Source organism: Caloenas nicobarica, chromosome 38 (genome assembly GCF_036013445.1).
Source record: "Caloenas nicobarica isolate bCalNic1 chromosome 38, bCalNic1.hap1, whole genome shotgun sequence".
Classification (NCBI taxonomy): domain Eukaryota; kingdom Metazoa; phylum Chordata; class Aves; order Columbiformes; family Columbidae; genus Caloenas; species Caloenas nicobarica.
The window spans coordinates 169,525-188,510 of record NC_088282.1 but is presented as its reverse complement, the minus strand read 5'-3'; the positions used below and the strand labels follow the sequence as shown (position 1 = coordinate 188,510).

The following is an 18,986-nucleotide window of genomic DNA, read 5'->3' as shown; positions in this document are numbered from 1 at the left end:
CTCCCCCGCCATCTTGTGGCGGCGGCCGCCGTTGCCCCGCGCGGGGGACGCTGGGAGTTGTAGTCCGCCGAGGGCCGGGGCGCATTGGGGTTAATGGGGGACGGGACTACAACTCCCAGCGTGCCCCGCGCGGGGCCGCCATCTTGTGAGGCGGCCTGGCGTCCCTATATATATATATATATATAAAAGACTATAAAACTTCATATTTTTAAAACTACGTATAAATAGGGGGCGGAGGTAAGGCCTGGACCTATAGCCAGGCAAATTTAAAGGTATATTCGCCGTAGGGAGCGAAGTTGTGGCCACAACCCCGCGCAGGCACCACAGTTCAGGGCGTCTCCCCTATAGAAACCCCAAATTTAAGGTATATCGGTTAAATATAAGCGCTTCCCAGGGTGTATTACCCAGAGGTACAGTAGATTTAAAGGGGTATTTCCCAGAAAGCGGCGAAATTAGGGGGTTTTAGCCTAAATTAGGAGAAATAATTCGGATAAACCCCTATAAAAATACAGATTGCAGCAACTTCTCCCTATAGAAACCCCCAAATTTAAGGCGTTTCCCCTATAGAAACGCCGATTTCGGGCTCTTTTCCCTATAAAATCCCCCGATTAAGCCTTAAAAACACAATATATAATCACTAAAATATATAAAACAAATATAATCCGCTCTAAAAACCCCAAATTTAAGGCGTTTCCCCTATAGAAACGCCGATTTCGGGCTCTTTTCCTCACAAAATCCCCTGATTAAGCTTTAAAAACACAATATATAATCACTAAAATATATAAAATAACTACAATCTGGTCTAAAAACCCCAAATTCAGGGCGTTTCCCCTATAGAAACGCCGATTTCGGGCTCTTTTCCTCACAAAATCCCCCGATTAAGCCTTAAAACCACAATATATAAGGGATAAAATTTATAAAATAACTATAATCTGCTCTAAAAACCCCAAATTCAGGGCGTTTCCCCTATAGAAACGCCGATTTCGGGCTCTTTTCCCTATAAAATTCCCGATTAAGCCTTAAAAACACAATATATAAGCACTAAAATGTTTAAAATAAACATAATTTACTCTAAAAACCCCAAAATTCAGGGCGTTTCCCCTATAGAAACGCCGATTTCGGGCTCTTTTCCTCACAAAATCCCCCGATTAAGCCTTAAAAACACGACATATAAGCACTAAAATGTATAAAACAAACATAATTTACTCTAAAAACCCCAAATTCGGGGCGTTTCCCCTATAGAACCCCAAATTTCGGGCGTTTTTCCCCCAAACCCCCCCAAATTGCCCGTAGAGCCCTCGTTTCGAGGCCGTTTCCCCCATCGGGGCCTCCCGCCGCCGGGGGAACCCAGGCGTCCGGGAAGGGACCCAGGCGTCCGGGAAGGGACCCAGGCGTCCGGGCGCCCCCTCCCCCCTCGGCGGGGCCCCCCCGGGGTGGGGGAGGGGCGGGGGGCGGCGGCGGCGGCGCCATGGACGGACGGACGGAGGTAGGGCGGCCGGACGGACGGACGGACGCGGGGGCCCGGGGATCCCATAGGGACCCCCCTGGATCCTATAGGGACCTGGGACCCCCCCTCTGGATCCTATAGGGACCCTCCTATGGATCCTATAGGGACCCGAGAACCCCCTATGGATCCTATAGGGACCTGGGACCCCCCCTGGATCCCATAGGGACCCCCCTATGGATCCTATAGGGACCTGGGACCCCCCCCCCCATGGATTCTATAGGGACCCTCCTATGGATCCTATAGGGACCTGGGACCGCCCCCACGGATCCTATAGGGACCCCCCGTGGATCCTATAGGGGCCTGGGACCCCCCCCCCATAGATTCTATAGGGACCCTCCTATGGATCCTATAGGGACCTGAGCCCCCCCCATGGGTCCTATAGGGACCTGAGACCCCCTCTATGGATCATATAGGGACCACCAGATCCCCCCACGGATCCTATAGGGATCAAACCGACCCCCCTATGGATCCTATAGGGACCGAATTGCCCCTCGTGGGTCTTATCGGGACCCCCCCATGGATCCTATAGGGACCCTCCTATGGATCCTATAGGGACCTGGGACCCCCCCCATGGATCCTATAGGGACCTGGGAGCCCCTATGGATCCTATAGGGACCCTCCTATGGATCCTATAGGGACCTGGGACCCCCCCCATGGATCCTATAGGGACCTGGGAGCCCCTATGGATCCTATAGGGACCCTCCTGTGGATCCTATAGGGACCCGAGAACCCCCCATGGATCTTATAGGGACCTGGGACCTCCCCCCCATGGATTCTATAGGGACCTGGGACCCCCCCCATGGATCCTATAGGGACCCTCCTATGGATCCTATAGGGACCTGGGACCCCCCCCATGGATCCTATAGGGACCCCCCTATGGATCCTATAGGGACCTGGGACCTTCCCTCTATGGATCCTATAGGGACCCCCCGTGGATCCTATAGGGACCTGGGACCCCCCCATGGGTCCTATAGGGACCCCCCTATGGATCCTATAGGGACCTGGGACCCCCCCCATGGATCCTATAGGGACCTGGGACCCTCCTATGGATCCTATAGGGACCCCCCTATGGATCCTATAGGGACCTGGGACCCCCCCCATGGATCCTATAGGGACCTGGGACCCTCCTATGGATCCTATAGGGACCCCCCTATGGATCCTATAGGGACCGTGCCCCCCGTCCCCAGGCACTGTGGGTGCTGCTGGCGCTGGGGACACTGGGGACGCTGGGACGGGGGCAGCCGATCGCCCCCCGAGGTGAGACACACGGACACACGGACACGGACACACGGACACACGGACACACGGACACACGGACACACGGACACGGACACACGGACACACGGACACACGGACACACGGACACACGGACACACGGACGGGGGGACAATGGGATAATGGGGATAATGGGATAGTGAGATAATGGGATAATGGGACAATGGGATAATGGGATAACGGGATAATGAGATAATGGGATAATGGGGTAATGGGGATAACGGGAAAATGGGAAAATGGGGACAATGGGACAATGGGATAATGGGGACAATGGGGATAATGGGATAATGAGATAATGGGATAATGGGACAATGGGATAATGGGATAACGAGATAGATAATGAGATAATGGGGTAATGGGGACAATGGGACAATGGGGACAATGGGGATAACGGGAAAATGGGAAAATGGGGACAATGGGACAATGGGGACGATGGGGTAATGGGGATAATGGGATAATGGGGATAATGGGAGAATGGGATAATGAGATAATGGGATAATGGGACAATGGGACAATGGGATAATGAGATAATGAGATAATGGGATAAGGGGACAACGGGGACAATGGGATAATGGGGACAATGGGATAATGGGGATAACGGGATGATGGGGACAATGGGACAATGGGACAATGGGATAATGGGATAATGGGGATAATGGCGACAATGGGATAATGGGGATAATGGGATAAGGGGACAATGGGGACAATGGGATAATGGGGACAATGGGATAATGGGGATAATGGGAGAATGGGACAATGGGGACAATGGGATAATGGGATAATGGGATAAGGGGATAATGGGACAATGGGGACAATGGGACGGGGACACTGGGGACAACCCCCCCAAGTCCCCCCTCCCCCTGTCCCTGTCCCCAGCCCCTCCCCCCTGCGAGGTCCCCCCGCCCCCCCGCGACTGTCACGACATCCACGCGGGGGGGGGACGCGGCGACGGCGTCTACCTGGTGTACCCGGGGGGCGCGGGGGCGGCCCCGCTGCCCGTGTTCTGCGACATGAGCACCCTGGGACACGTCTGGACGGTACCGGGGACCCAGGAGTGCGGGGGGGGACCCAGGAGTGCGGGGGGACCCAGGAGTGCGGGAGGGACCAGAGTGCGGGATAGACCTGGTGGCCCTGGGGATCCTGGGTAGACCTGGTGGCTCTGGGAGGGTCCTGGGTAGACCTAGTGGCTCTGGGCGGGTCCTGGGTAGACCTGGTCTCCCTGTGGGATCTAAGCGTTCAGGGGGGACCCGGGAGTTTGCGGGGGGACCCAGGAGTGCGGGAGGGACCCAGTAGGGCGGAGGGACCCAGGAATGCGGGGAAGAACACAGGAGTGCTGGAGGGACCCAGGAGGGCTGAGTGCAGGGTAGACCTGGTGGCCCTGGGGATCCTGAGTAGACCTGGTGGCCCCGGGTGGGTCCGGGATAGACCTGGTCTCCCTGGGAGACCCACTAATTTCAGGGGGGAATCCGGGAGTTTTAGGGGGGACCCAGGCATCCGGGAGGGACCCAGGAGTGCGGGGAGGGACCCAGGAGTTCGAGGAGGGACCCAGGCATCCGGGTGGGACCCAGGCGTTCGGGGAGGGACCCAGGAGTTCGAGGAGGGACCCAGGCATCCGGGTGGGACCCAGGAGTTCGAGGAGGGACCCAGGAGTTCGGGGAGGGACCCAGGAGTTCGGGGAGGGATCCCCCCAACCCCTTCCCCACAAATTCAGGTTTTTCAGAAGCGATTTAACGGATCCGTCAGTTTTTTCCGGGGCTGGAACGATTACAAGCAGGGCTTCGGGCGCGCCGACGGCGAGTACTGGCTGGGTGAGCAACGAGCAACGGGCCCTCCCAGTATAAACCAGTAGCCCCCAGTTACGCCCCAGTAGCCCCCAGTTGCTCCCACTCCCCTCCCCAGTCCTGGGTTTGCAGCAGCTCCTGTTGCTTCGGGGGGTTTTGTCTCCTCGGTTCTGCCCCATAAGCTGCCCCATAGATCCTGCCCCACATCCCCCCCTCCATGCCCCAGCGCCTGCCCCACTGCGCCCCGTCGTAGACCCCAAATCCTGCCCCACATCCCGCCCCATTTGCCCCAAATCCCACCCCACATTATGCCCCACATCCCACCCATGTGGTACCCCAAATCCTGCCCCACATCCTGCCCCACATCTACCCCACATCCCACCCACACGTTGCCCCAGATCCTGCCTGAAATCCCACCCCACCGCACCCCACTTTGTACCCCACATCCCGCCCCACTGCGCCCCATTTGTGCCCCACTGTGCCCCATTTCTGCCCCACACCCCGCCCCACATCCTGCCCCGCTTGCCCCACATCCCACCCCACATTGTGCCCCACATCCCACCCCACTGTGCCCCAAACCCCACCCCACATCCCGCCCCCCATCCTACCCTATCTGCCCCGCATCGTGCCCAGATCCTGCCCGAAATCCCACCCCACCGTGCCCCACGTCCTGCCCCACATCCCGCCCCATTTGCCCCACACCCCGCCCCACATCCGCCCCGCTGTGCCCCCCAGGGCTGCAGACGCTGCACCTGCTGACGCTGCAGGGCCGCTACGAGCTGCGCGTGGAGCTCGAGGACTTCGAGAACAACACGGCGGCCGCCACCTACGGCAGCTTCGCGCTCTCGCCCCACGCGGTCAGCGCCGAGGAGGACGGATACACCCTGCACGTGGGGGGCTTCGTGGACGGGGGCGCCGGTGAGAGCGCGGGGGGGCGCCCCACGGAGGGGTCCGTGGGGCAACGTTGGGGCGTGGGGGGCAATGGGTCAATGGGGGGCGTGGGGAAGGGTCATGAAGTCAGCGTTGGCCATGGGGGGGTCAATGGGGCAACGTTGGCCATGGGGGGTCAATGTGGGGCTTGGGGAGGGGTCATGAAGTCAACGTTGGCCATGGGGGGTCAATGGGTCAATGTGGGGCTTGGGGAGGGGTCATGAAGTCAACGTTGGCCATGGGGGGTCAATGGGGCAACGTTGGCCATGGGGGGTCAATGGGTCAATGTGGGGCTTGGGGAGGGGTCATGAAGTCAACGTTGGCCATGGGGGGTCAATGGGTCAATGGGGAGGGGACACCAAGTCAATATTGGCATGGGGGGCGTGGGGAGGGGTCATGAAGTCAACGTTGGCCATGGGGGGTCAATGGGGCAACGTTGGCCATGGGGGGTCAATGGGGCAACGTTGGCCATGGGGGGTCAATGGGTCAACGTTGGCCATGGGGGGTCAATGGGGCAACGTTGGCCATGGGGGGTCAATGTGGGGCTTGGGGAGGGGTCATGAAGTCAACGTTGGCCATGGGGGGTCAATGGGTCAATGGGGGATGTGGGGAGGGGACACCAAGTCAATATTGGCCATGGGGGGTCAATGGGGGGCATGGGGAGGGGTCAATGGGTCAACATTGGCCATGGGGGGCAAGGGGTCAATGGGGGGCATGGGGAAGGGTCAATGGGTCAATGGGGGGTCAAGGGGTCAACGTTGGCCATGGGGGGTCAAGGGGTCAATGGGGGGCATGGGGAGGGGACACCAAGTCAAGATTGGCCATGGGGAGGGGTCACGAAGTCAACGTTGGCCATGGGGGGTCAATGGGTCAACACTGGGCATGGGGACGAGGTGGGGGGACCCCAGGTGAACGTAGACAATGATGGGGGGACACCAGGTCACTGTGGACCATGAGGAGGGGACCCCAGGTCAATGGAGACCCCAGGTCAACATGGACCATGGGGAGGGGACCCCAGGTCAATGGAGGGGACAACAGGTCAACGAGACCATGGGAAGGGGACCCCAGGTCAATGGAGACCCCAGGTCAACATGGACCATGGGAAGGGGACCCCAGGTCAATGGAGGGGACAACAGGTCAATGGAGACCCCAGGTCAACATGGACCACGGGGAGCGGACCCCAGGTCAATGGAGGGGACAACAGGTCAACATAGACCATGGGAAGGGGACCCCAGGTCAATGGAGACCCCAGGTCAATAGAAGGGACCCCAGGTCAACGTAGACCATGGGAAGGGGACCCCAGGTCAATGGAGACCCCAGGTCAATAGAAGGGACCCCAGGTCAACATGGACCATGGGGAGGGGACCCCAGGTCAACGGAGGGGACAACAGGTCAACGTAGACCATGGGAAGGGGACCCCAGGTCAATGGAGACCCCAGGTCAATGGAGACCCCAGGTCAACATGGACCATGGGAAGGGGACCCCAGGTCAATGGAGGGGACAACAGGTCAATGGAGACCCCAGGTCAACATGGACCACGGGGAGGAGACCCCAGGTCAATGGAGGGGACCCCAGGTCGACATGGACCATGGGGAGGGGACCCCAGGTCAGCAGAGGGGACAACAGGTCAACGTAGACCATGGGAAGGGGACTCCAGGTCAATGGAGGGGACAACAGGTCAATGGAGACCCCAGGTCAACATGGACCATGGGGAGGGGACCCCAGGTCAACGGAGGGGACAACAGGTCAACATAGACCATGGGAAGGAGACCCCAGGTCAATGGAGACCCCAGGTCAATGGAGACCCCAGGTCAACGTGGACCATGGGAAGGGGACCCCAGGTCAATGGAGACCCCAGGTCAATAGAAGGGACCCCAGGTCAACATGGACCATGGGGAGGGGACCCCAGGTCAATGGAGGGGACAACAGGTCAATGGAGACCCCAGGTCAACATAGACCATGGGGAGGGGACCCCAGGTCAACGGAGGGGACAACAGGTCAACGTAGACCATGGGAAGGGGACCCCAGGTCAATGGAGGGGACAACAGGTCAATGGAGGGGACAACAGATCAATGGAGACCCCAGGTCAACATGGACCACGGGGAGCGGACCCCAGGTCAACAGAGGGGACAACAGGTCAACGAGACCATGGGAAGGGGACCCCAGGTCAATGGAGACCCCAGGTCAACATAGACCATGGGGAGGGGACCCCAGGTCAACTGAGGGGACGACAGGTCAACGTAGACCATGGGAAGGGGACCCCAGGTCAACGGAGACCCCAGGTCAATATAGACCCCAGGTCAACATGGACCATGGGGAGGGGACCCCAGGTCAATGGAGGGGACAACAGGTCAATGGAGGGGACAACAGATCAATGGAGACCCCAGGTCAACATGGACCATGGGGAGGGTACTCCAGGTCAATGGAGGGGACAACAGGTCAACATAGACCATGGGAAGGAGACCCCAGGTCAATGGAGACCCCAGGTCAACGTGGACCATGGGAAGGGGACCCCAGGTCAATGGAGACCCCAGGTCAATAGAAGGGACCCCAGGTCAACATGGACCATGGGGAGGGGACCCCAGGTCAACGGAGGGGACAACAGGTCAACGTTGCCCACGATGTGGGGACCCCAGGTCCACAGCGGCGCCGCCGCCCCCCCCGTGATGTCCCCAACCCCCCCCCCCCCCCAGGCGACTCCCTGAGCTACCACAACGGGCAGAAATTCTCCACGTTCGACCGCGACCAGGACCTGTACGTGCAGAACTGCGCCGCCCTCTCCTCGGGCGCCTGGTGGTTCAAGAGCTGCCACTTCTCCAACCTCAACGGCTTCTACCTGGGGGGCGCCCACCTCTCCTACGCCAACGGCATCAACTGGGCCCAGTGGAAGGGCTTCTACTACTCGCTCAAGAAGAGCGAGATGAAGATCCGGCGGCTCTGAGGCCCCTCCCCCTCCTCGCCCCTCCCCCGTGCACGCAATTAAACCCCCTTCTTGATTGGCCAAGGTCTTAACGAGTCAATGGTGGAGAAACATCTCAAGGGGTTGGTGGTTGTTGGGTGTCCATGGGGTTCACGGTCTTCGTGTCTCCATGACATTGGTAGTTATGGGGTCTAGAAGGTCGGGAGGCCCCTCCCCGCTCTTAATTAACCCCTAATTAACCCCCCATTGATTGGCCAAGGTCTTGATGAGTCAATGGTGAAGAAACATCTCAAGGGGTTATTGGGTGTCCATGGGGTTCAAGGTCATCGTGTCTCCATGACATTGGTAGTTATGGGGTCTAGAAGGTCGGGAGGCCCCTCCCCGCTCTTAATTAACCCCTAATTAACCCCCCATTGATTGGCCAAGGTCTTGACGAGTCAGTGGTGAAGAAACATCTCAAGGGGTTGTTGGGTGTCCATGGGGTTCAAGGTCATCGTGTCTCCATGACATTGGTAGTTATGGGGTCTAGATATTCGGGAGGCCTCTCCTTGCTCTTAATTAACCCCTAATTAACCCCCCATTGATTGGCCAAGGTCTTAACGAGCCAACACCGAAGGACCCAGGCGGGCGGGGGCACCAGCGCCGTTTATCGGGCGTCCTTTTCGGGGTCGCTTTGGGGATTTTCCCCAGGGGTTCCGGGGTGGGGGGGACGGGGTTTGTATTTTGGGGCGAATTCATTGGGTTTTGGGTCTGGGGGGCTCAGCCAATCGCCTGGCAGCGGCGTCCAGGGCGGCCAATCGCGTGGCGGCTCCGCCCAACTGCAGCAGGTTCAGCAGGAACTTGAGGGCGGCCGTGGGGGTCGCGACCCACAGAACGACCCGGAACAGCCCCGGGCCCCCCGGGAGCACTGGGACACCAGTACGGACCAGTTCACACCAGTATCCCCCCGTTCATCCCAGTATCCCCCCAACTCCAGCCCAGTATATCCCAGTATCCCCCCAGTTCATCCCAGTGACCCCCAAGTCCATCCCAGTTCATCCCAGTGACCCCCAAGTCCATCCCAGTATATCCCAGTATCCCCCCAGTTCATCTCAGTGCCCCCCAACTCCATCCCAGTATATCCCAGTGACCCCCAAGTCCATCCCAGTATATCCCAGTATCCCCCCAGTTCATCCCAGTGACCCCCAAGTCCATCCCAGTATATCCCAGTATCCTCCCAGTTCATCCCAGTGACCCCCAAGTCCATCCCAGTATATCCCAGTATCCCCCCAGTTCATCCCAGTGCCCCCCAAGTCCATCCCAGTATATCCCAGTATCCCCCCAGTTCATCCCAGTATATCCCACTGACCCCCAACTCCACCCCAGTATATCCCAGTATCCCCCCAGTTCATCCCAGTATCCCCCCAGCTCCATCCCAGTATATCCCACTGACCCCCAAGTCCATCCCAGTATATCCCAGTCCCTCCCAGTCCCTCCCAGTCTCTCCCAGTCCCCTCCCAGTCCCTCCCAGTTCCCCCCAGTCCCTCCCAGTATATCCCAATCCATCCCAATCTCCTCCCAGTCCCTCCCAGTATATCCCAGTCCCTCCCAGTGCCTCCCAGTTCCCTCCCAGTCCATCCCAATCCCCTCCCAGTCTCTCCCAGTTCCCTCCCAGTCCCCTCCCAGTATATCCCAGTCCCCTCCCAGTCCCTTCCAGTCCCCCCCAGTCTCTCCCAGTCCCCTCCCAGTCCTTCCCAGTATATCCCAGTCCCTCCCAGTTCCCTCCCAGTCCATCCCAATCTCCTCCCAGTTCCCTCCCAGTATATCCCAGTTCCCTCCCAGTCCATCCCAATCTCCTCCCAGTTCCCTCCCAGTATATCCCAGTGCCTCCCAGTTCCCTCCCAGTCCATCCCAATCTCCTCCCAGTTCCCTCCCAGTATATCCCAGTGCCTCCCAGTTCCCTCCCAGTCCATCCCAATCCCCTCCCAGTTCCCTCCCAGTCTCTCCCAGTCCCCTCCCAGTATATCCCAGTCCCCTCCCAGTCCCTTCCAGTCCCCCCCAGTCTCTCCCAGTCCCCTCCCAGTCCCTCCCAGTTCCCTCCCAGTCCATCCCAATCTCCTCCCAGTTCCCTCCCAGTATATCCCAGTCCCTCCCAGTTCCCTCCCAGTCCATCCCAATCTCCTCCCAGTTCCCTCCCAGTATATCCCAGTCCCTCCCAGTCCATCCCAATCTCCTCCCAGTTCCCTCCCAGTATATCCCAGTGCCTCCCAGTTCCCTCCCAGTCCATCCCAATCTCCTCCCAGTATATCCCAGTTCCCTCCCAGTATATCCCAGTTCCCTCCCAGTCTTTCCCAGTTCCTTCCCAGTATATCCCAGTCCCTCCCAGTCCCTCCCAGCCCCTCCGGCTCTCACCGGGGGGTCCCTCCGTGAAGCTCAGCAGGTACAGGCTGCAGTAAAACGCCTCGTTCCCCGCGCACACCAGGAACAGCAGCGGCTGGGGGGCGGGGTCAGCCACACAGGCCCCGCCCCCACCCCCTTTGCCCCTCCCCCCCCCTCCCTTTTACCCCTCCCCCCCCTCCACTCCCTGACAACACCCCCAACCCCTCCCCCACCTCCAGCCCCTCCCCCCAACCCCTCCTCCCCCTTGGCCCCTCCCCCACCCCCGACCCCTCCCCTTTCCCCCCTCCCCCAAACCCTCCCCCCTTGGCCCCTCCCCCCACCCCCGCCCCCACCCCCTCCCCAAGTCCCCTCCCCCCCACCCCCTTTGCCCCTCCCCCACCCCCCTCCCTCCCCAAGGCCCCTCCCCCATCCCCAGCCCCTCCCCCAGCCCCTCCCCCACCCCATCCCCCCCTTGGCCCCACCCCCACCCCTCCCCCACCCCGACCCCTCCCCCCAACCCCTTGACCCCCCCCAACCCCTCCCCCCTCAAGGTCCCTCCCCCCCTTGGCCCCTCCCCCTCCTCTCTCCCCCTCCCCCCCAGCCCCTCCCCCTCCCCCGACCCCTCCCCCATCCCGACCCCTCCCCCCACCCCTCCCCCCTCACCCTGGAGCTGTAGTACAGCCGCAGCAGCGGGTGCCCCTCCCCCCCCACAGCCTTGTGGGAGGCCCCGCCCTCCAGGGTGGTGCTGGGGGGGAGGGGAGGGGCGAGGGGGCGGGGTCAGGCGGCGGCCACGCCCCCCCGCGTTAAGCCCCGCCCTCCCCATACAGCCCATGGGAAACCCGCCCCTGGGCCCGCCCACCACGAGGCCCCGCCCCCTTCCCCAAGCTCCACCCCCTTCCCCAGGCTCCGCCCCCTTCCCCATTGACCAACCCCCAATCCCACCCCCTTGGCCCCGCCCCCTCCCTTGGCCCCACCTCTCTAGCCCCACCCCCTCCTTTGGCCACACCCCCTCAACCCCCTCCCCCTTTCCCCACCCCCCTTAGCCCCGCCCCCCCATGGCCACACCCCCTCGATCCCCACCCCTCCTTAGCCCCGCCCCCTCCCCCCACCCCCTCCCCCCTTGGCCACACCTCCTCAATCCCCACCCCCTTAGCTCCGCCCCCTCCCCAGGCCACACCCCCAGCCCCACCCCCTCCCTTGGCTCCGCCCCCTCCTTTGGCCACACCCCCTCAATCCCCACCCCCTTAGCTCCACCCCCTCCCCAGACCACACCCCCAAAGCCCCACCCCCTCCCTTAGCCCCACCCCCCAGGCCACACCCCCCAGCCCCGCCCCCTCCCTTGGCTCCACCCCCTCCCCCAAGCCCCGCCCACCAGTGCACGTGCAGCCAATGGCTGGCCACGTCCAGGGCCATGCTGAGCTGGAACAGGGCGGCGGTTGCCGGGTAGAGCAGCGCCAGGTTGACCAACAGGCACATGGAGCTCAGCCGGTCGGTCAGCATGTCCAGCATGGCGCCGAAGCGCGAGCCTGGGGGCGGGGCCAGCGATGGACACGCCCACCGGGGGGGCGGGGACCCTCCCGGAACCCCCCCCGACACCCCCTGCCCGCAAAACCCCCCATAACTGCTGTTAAGCCTATTTCCAGTATAAACCAGTATGGACCAGTATGGACCAGTTCACCTCCCCAAGGGTCCTGGGGGACCCCCCAGTGACCCCCTAACACCCCCCCGACACCCCCTGCCCACAAAAAGCCCCATAACTGCTGTTAATGTCATTTCCAGTATAAACCAGTATAAACCAGCATGGACCAGTTCACCTCCCCAAGGGTCCTGGGGGACCCCCAAGTGACCCCCTGACCCCCCCCGACTCCCCCTGCCCGCAAAACCCCCCATAACTGCTGTTAAGGCCATTTCCAGTATAAACCAGTATGGACCAGTATGCACCAGTATGGACCAGTATGGACCAGTTCACCTCCCCAAGGGTCCTGGGGGACCCCCCAGTGACCCCCTGACCCCCCCCAACACCCCCTGCCCACAAAAACCCCCATGACTGTTGTTAAGGCCATTTCCAGTATAAACCAGTATGGACCAGTATGGACCAGTATGGACCAGTTCACCTCACCAATGGTCATGTGGGACCTCCCAGTGACCCCCTAACACCTCCCCGACACCCCCTGCCCGCAAAAACCCCCATAACTGCTGTTAATGCCATTTCCAGTATAAACCAGTATGGACCAGTATGGACCAGTTCACCTCGCCAATGGTCATGTGGGACCCCCCAGTGACCCCCTAACACCCCCCTGGCACCCCCTGCCCCCAAAAAGCCCCATAACCGTTGTTAATGCCATTTCCAGTACAAACCAGTATAAACCAGTTTGGACCATTTCCCACCCCATACACCCCAGTGACCCCTGCAGGCTCCGCCCCCTCGAGGCCCCGCCCCCCCATGGCCCCTCCCACCCCCATTCACCCCAGTTACCCCCCAAGCTCCGCCCCCTCCAGGCCACGCCCCCTCAGGCTCCTCCCCTCGACTCCCCACCCCTAAAGCCACGCCCCTCCAAGCCACGCCCCCTCCCCGCTAAACCACGCCCATTCTCTCCAAGCCACGCCCCCCACCCCATTCTTTACCCCCACCCCCTATGATACACCCCCCTTCCCCCTTAGCTCCGCCCCCCCGAGGCCCCGCCCCCTCAGACCCCTATAAGCCACGCCCCCCTCCAAACCACACCCCTTCCCTCTAAGCCACGCCCCCAACAGCCCCATTCTTCCCCCCCCACCCCCTGTATGACCCCCTTCCCCCCCTTAGCTCCGCCCCCTCAGACCCCTCCCCTGCAGGCCACGCCCCCTGCCCTCCAAACCACGCCCCTTCGCTCCAAGCCACGCCCCCAACAGCCCCATTCTTTACCCCCCACCCCCTATACACCCCCTTCCCCCACCCCCCTTAGCTCCACCCCCCCAGGCCCCGCCCCCTCAGACCCCTATAAGCCACGCCCCCTCCAAACCACGCCCCTTCCCTCTAAGCCACGCCCCCAACAGCACCATTCTTCCCCCCCACCCCCTGTATGACCCCCTTCCCCCCTTAGCTCCGCCCCCCCGAGGCCCCGCCCCCGGCCCCGCCCCCCGAGGCCCCGCCCCCCGGAAGCCCCGCCCACCCTGGCCCAACATCCGGGCCACGGCGCCGTCCACGGCGTCCAGCAGGGCGCTGGCCCCGTAGAGCGCGGCCGCCGGGCCCGGCCGCGTCGGCATCAGCCAGAAGGAGGCGGCGGCCAGAGCCAGGCGGCCGTAGCCTGGGGGGATGGACGGGGGTCACCCCTGAACCCCCCCGTCCCCCCCAGCTCATCCCAGTCCCCCCAGTCCATCCCAGTGCCTCCAGTTTATCCCAGTCCCCCCAATTCCCCCCGGTCCCCCCAGCCCATCCCAGTCCCCCCCAGTCCATCCCAGTTTATCCCAGTTTACCCCAGTCCCCCCAATTCCCCCCAGTCCCCCCAGTCCATCCCAGTCCCCCCCGAGTCCATCCCAGTTTATCCCAGTTTACCCCAGTCCCCCCCAAGTCCTCCAGTCCATCCCAGTTCCCCCCCAGTCCTCCCAGTTTATCCCAGTCCCCCCCAGTCCCCCAATTCCCCCCAGTCCCCCCCAGTCCATCCCAGTCCCCCCCCCCAGTCCATTCCAGTTTATCCCAGTCCATCCCAGTTCCCCCCCAGTCCTCCCAGTTTATCCCAGTCCCCTCAGTCCATCCCAGTGCCTCCAGTTTATCCCAGTCCCCCCCAGTTCACCCCAGTCCCCCCAATTCCCCCCAGTCCATCCCAGTATATCCCAGTTTATCCCAGTTCCCCCCAGTCCCCTCAGCACATCCCAGTCCCCCAGTTTATCCCAGTTTACCCCAGTTAATCCCAATCCCCCAGTTCCCCCCAGTATATCCCAGTTTATCCCAGTTCCCCCCAGTTCCCCAGTCAATCCCAGTCCCCCCAGTTCATCCCAGTCCCCCCAGTTCATCCCAGTTTATCCCAGTTCCCACTGGTCCCCCAGTCCCTCCGAGTTCCCCCCAGTCCCTCCCAGTCCCCCAGTTTATCCCAGTTCCCCCCAGTCCACCCCAGTTTATCCCAGTTTACCCCGGTCCGCCCGGTCCCTCCCAGTTCCCCCAGTATAACCCAGTATATCCCAGTTCCCCCCAGTTCCCCCAGTATAACCCAGTATATCCCAGTTCCCCCGGTCCCTCCCAGTCCCCCCAGTATATCCCAGTTTATCCCAGTTCCCCCCGGTCCCCCCAGTATATCCCAGTCCCTCCCAGTTCCCCCCAGTCCCTCCCAGTCCCCTCAGTTTATCCCAGTTCCCCCCAGTCCATCCCAGTTTACCCCAGTATATCGCAGTTTATCCCAGTCCCTCCCAGTCCCCCAGTTCCCCCAGTATATCCCAGTTTATCCCAGTCCCTCCCAGTCCCCCAGTTTATCCCAGTTCCCCCCAGTCCCCCCGGTCCCTCCCAGTTCCCCCAGTATATCCCAGTTCCCCCCAGTCCCCCAGTTTACCCCAGTCCATCCCAGTTCCCCCCAGTATATCCCAGTTTATCTCAGTTCCCCCAGTATATCCCAGTTCCCCCAGTTCCCCCAGTCCCTCCCAGTTCCCCCAGTATATCCCAGTCCCCCCAGTCCCTCCCAGTCCCCCAGTTTACCCCAGTCCATCCCAGTTCCCCCCAATCCCTCCCAGTTCCCCCAGTATATCCCAGTCCCCCCGGTCCCCCAGTCCCCCCAGTCCATCCCAGTTCCCCCAGTATATCCCAGTCCCCCCAGTCCATCCCAGCCCCCCCGGTCCCCCGCCCCCTCACCGATGACGTTGGGCACAAACACCAGCACGTTCTCCCCCATCGCCCCGCGACCCCCCGGCCCCTCCGCGGCCCCTTTAAGAGCGCCCGCCTCCCACGTGACCCCGGGAACGCCCGCCTCCCCGCCGCCCGCAGCCAATCAGCGCCCCGCTCTCCCCCGCCGCGACCAATCAGCGGCGCTTCCCCCCCCACACCTCCACACTCCGCCCCGCCCAAAAGGGGCGGCGCTTCCCGGCATCCCCCGCGCGCCCGCGCGGGGCCGCGGCCTGTTCCGCTCCCGCCGCGGTTTCCATGGCAACGGGGCGGGAAATCGCTAATTAACGCGTGAGGAATTAATGAAGGGGGTAATTAGCCCCTCCCCCGAGCCTCCCATAGCCCCCCCCCCCCCCCCCCGGGCCTCCCCGCTAATTAGAACCTTAATTAACGCCCCCCCCCCCCTCACTTCCGGGAGGACCCAGGCGTCCGGGCGCGTCACAGAGTGGGCGGGGCTTCAAAACCACTCGGTTTTCGTTCATATTTTAATTAAAAATCGGTTAAAAAAGGGGGGGAGGGCGGGGGCTTGGGGGGGGGGGTGGGAAGGGCCCCCCCCAAAAAAAGAGAAAATGGGGATTTTTGGGGCTGCCCAAAATAAAATGGGTTTTTTTTGGGGGGGAGGGGAGGGGCCCAAAGGAGCCAAATGGGGGTTTGGGGACCCCCCCCCAAATAAAATGGGGGTTGGGGATCCCCCCCAATGGAAAAATGGGGGTTTGGGGACCCCCCCCCAAATAAAATGGGGGTTTGGGGACCCCTCCCCCCATTAAAATGGGGGTTTGGAGACCCCCCAATGGAAAAATGGGGGTGTGGGGATCCCCACCCCAAATAAAATGGGGGTTTGGGGACCCCCCCCCCAAATAAAATGGGGGTTGGGGACCCCCCCCCAATAAAAATGGGGGTTTGGGGATCCCCCCCAATGGAAAAATGGGGGTTTGGGGACCCCCCCCCCAAATAAAATGGGGGTTTGGGGATCCCCCCCAATGGAAAAATGGGGGTTTGGGGACCCCCCCCCCCCAATAAAATGGGGGTTTGGGGATCCCCCCTAATGGAAAAATGGGGGTTTGGGGACCCCCTCCCCAAATAAAATGGGGGTTTGGGGATCCCCCCCAATAAAAATGGGGGTGTGGGGATCCCCCCCCCAATAAAATTGGGGTTTGGGGATCCCCCCCAATGGAAAAATGGGGGTTTGGGGACCCCCCCCTCCAAATAAAATGGGGGTGTGGGGATCCCCCCCATTGGAAAAATGGGGGTTTGGGGACCCCTCACCCCACACGTTTGGGGTCATTGTTGGGTCCCCAAGACCCCGTTGGGTCATCGTTGGGTCCCCATTGGGTCCCCATTGGGACAATGTTGGGTCATTGTTGGGTCCCCAAGACCCCACCAAGACCCCATTGGGTCATCGTTGGGTCATCGTTGGGTCCCCATGACCCCATCAAGACCCCATTGGGTCCCCATTGGGACAATGTTGGGTCATTGTTGGGTGCCCAAAACCCTGTTGGGTCAATGTTGGGTCCCCATTGGGTCCCCAAGACCCCATTGGGTCATTGTTGGGTCCCCAAGACCCCGTTGGGTCCCCATTGGGTGCCCATGTCCCCATCAAGACCCCATTGGGTCCCCATTGGCCATTGGGTCCTTGCTGGGTCATTGTTGGGTCCCCATTGGGACAATGTTGGGTCATTGTTGGGTCCCCAAGACTCCATTGGGTCATCGTTGGGTCCCCAAGACCCCACCAAGACCCCATTGGGTCATCGTTGGGTCCCCATTGGGTCCCTCACCCACCTCCTGGTCCCCATTGGGTCCCCAAGACCCCACCAAGACCCCATTGGGTCATCGTTGGGTCATCGTTGGGTCCCCATGTCCCCATCAAGACCCCATTGGGTCCCCATTGGGACAATGTTGGGTCATTGTTGCGTGCCCAAAACCCCATTGGGTCCCCAAGACCCCACCAAGACCCCATTGGGTCATCGTTGGGTCACCGTTGGGTCCCCAAGACCCCGTTGGGTCCCCATTGGGTGCCCATGTCCCCATCAAGACCCCATTGGGTCCCCATTGGCCATTGGGTCCTTGCTGGGTCATTGTTGGGTCCCCATTGGGACAATGTTGGGTCATCGTTGGGTCCCCATTGGGTCCCTCACCCACCTCCTGGTCCCCATTGGGTCCCCAAGACCCCACCAAGACCCCATTGGGTCATCGTTGGGTCATCGTTGGGTCCCCATGACCCCATCAAGACCCCATTGGGTCCCCATTGGGACAATGTTGGGTCATTGTTGGGTGCCCAAAACCCCGTTGGGTCAATGTTGGGTCCCCAAGACCCCACCAAGACCCCACTGGGTCATCGTTGGGTCCCCAAGACCCCGTTGGGTCATCGTTGGGTCCCCATTGGGTCCCTCACCCACCTCCTGGTCCCCATTGGGTCAATGTTGGGCCATTGTTGGGTCCCCAAGACCCCATTGGGTCCTTGTCGGGTCATCGTTGGGTCCCCATGTCCCCAGCAAGACCCCACTGGGTCATCGTTGGGTCCCCATTGGGTCCCTCACCCACCTCCTGGTCCCCATTGGGTCAATGTTGGGTCATTGTTGGGTCCTCAAGACCCCACCAAGACCCCATTGGGTCCCCATTGGGTCAATGTTGGGTCCCCATTGGGTCCTGCACCCACTCCTTGTTCTCCATTGGGTCACTGTTGGGTCCCCAAGACCCCACCAAGACCCCATTGGGTCTCCGTGTCCCCATCAAGACCCCGTTGGGTCCCCATTGGGTCAATGTTGGGTCCCCAAGCCCCCATTGGGTCCTTGTTGGGTCAATGTTGGGTCCCCATTGGGTCCTTCACCCCCCTCTTGGTCTCCATTGGGTCAACGTTGGGTCTGCATTGGGTCCCCAAGACCCCTTCAAGACCCCATTGGATCCCCATTGAGTCCCCATGTCCCCATCAAGACCCCATTGGGTCATCGTTGGGTCCCCATTGGGTCCCCACGTCCCCATCAAGACCCCATTGGGTCCCCATTGGCCCTTGCGTCCCATTGGGTCATTGTTGGGTCCCCATTGGCCGTTGGGTCATCGTTGGGTCCCATTGAGTCCCATTGGGTCAACGTTGGGTCATCGTTGGGTCCCCATTGGCTCCCATTGGGTCATCGTTGGGTCCCCATTGGGTCATCATTGGGTCCCCATTGGCCGTTGGGTCATCGTTGGGTCCCCATTGCCCATTGGGTCATCGTTGGGTCCCATTGAGTCCCATTGGGTCAACGTTGGGTCCCCATTGGCCGTTGGGTCATCGTGGGGTCCCATTGGCTGTTGGGTCATCGTTGGGTCCCCATTGGCCATTGGGTCATCGTTGGGTCCCATTGAGTCCCATTGGGTCAACGTTGGGTCCCC

The 18,986-nt window shown here is 61.3% G+C and overlaps 2 protein-coding genes across 3 annotated transcripts; one reads left to right on the top strand and one right to left on the bottom strand.

The window, feature by feature from the left end:
- Positions 1–1,372: 1,372 nt before the first annotated feature.
- LOC136001200 (microfibril-associated glycoprotein 4-like) lies at positions 1,373–8,497 on the top strand. Its single transcript, XM_065655286.1, has 6 exons — positions 1,373–1,486; positions 2,695–2,764; positions 3,659–3,819; positions 4,494–4,590; positions 5,299–5,481; positions 8,187–8,497. Exons 1-6 carry the CDS (start codon positions 1,469–1,471, stop codon positions 8,432–8,434), a joined length of 777 nt encoding a protein of 258 aa, XP_065511358.1. The 5' UTR covers positions 1,373–1,468; the 3' UTR covers positions 8,435–8,497.
- Positions 8,498–9,039: 542 nt separating this feature from the next.
- On the bottom strand, positions 9,040–15,851 carry CDIPT (CDP-diacylglycerol--inositol 3-phosphatidyltransferase). 2 transcript variants are annotated; one of them, XM_065655288.1, is made up of 6 exons: positions 15,779–15,851; positions 13,921–14,055; positions 12,144–12,297; positions 11,435–11,516; positions 10,805–10,886; positions 9,040–9,320 (listed from the first exon to the last, which is right to left on the bottom strand). In XM_065655288.1, the coding sequence occupies exons 2-6, from the start codon at positions 14,012–14,014 to the stop codon at positions 9,148–9,150; spliced, it is 585 nt and encodes a 194-aa protein (XP_065511360.1). In that variant the 5' UTR covers positions 14,015–14,055; positions 15,779–15,851; the 3' UTR covers positions 9,040–9,147. The 2 variants fall into 2 exon arrangements, with proteins under 2 accessions (XP_065511360.1, XP_065511359.1); XM_065655287.1 differs by lacking the exon at positions 15,779–15,851 and adding an exon at positions 15,588–15,647.
- Between the last annotated feature and the right edge of the window lie 3,135 nt (positions 15,852–18,986).

Coding starts and splice junctions, on each gene's coding strand:
- CDIPT (XM_065655287.1), bottom strand. CDS start 15,627: ATGGGGGAGAACGTGCTGGTGTTTGTGCCCAACGTCATCG. Junction 12,298..13,920: donor GGCCCGGATGTTGGGCCAGG/GTGGGCGGGGCT, acceptor CCCCGCCCCCAG/GCTCGCGCTTCGGCGCCATG. Junction 11,517..12,143: donor CATTGGCTGCACGTGCACTG/GTGGGCGGGGCT, acceptor CCTCCCCCCCAG/CACCACCCTGGAGGGCGGGG.
- LOC136001200 (XM_065655286.1), top strand. Junction 4,591..5,298: donor CGACGGCGAGTACTGGCTGG/GTGAGCAACGAG, acceptor TGTGCCCCCCAG/GGCTGCAGACGCTGCACCTG. Junction 5,482..8,186: donor CTTCGTGGACGGGGGCGCCG/GTGAGAGCGCGG, acceptor CCCCCCCCCCAG/GCGACTCCCTGAGCTACCAC.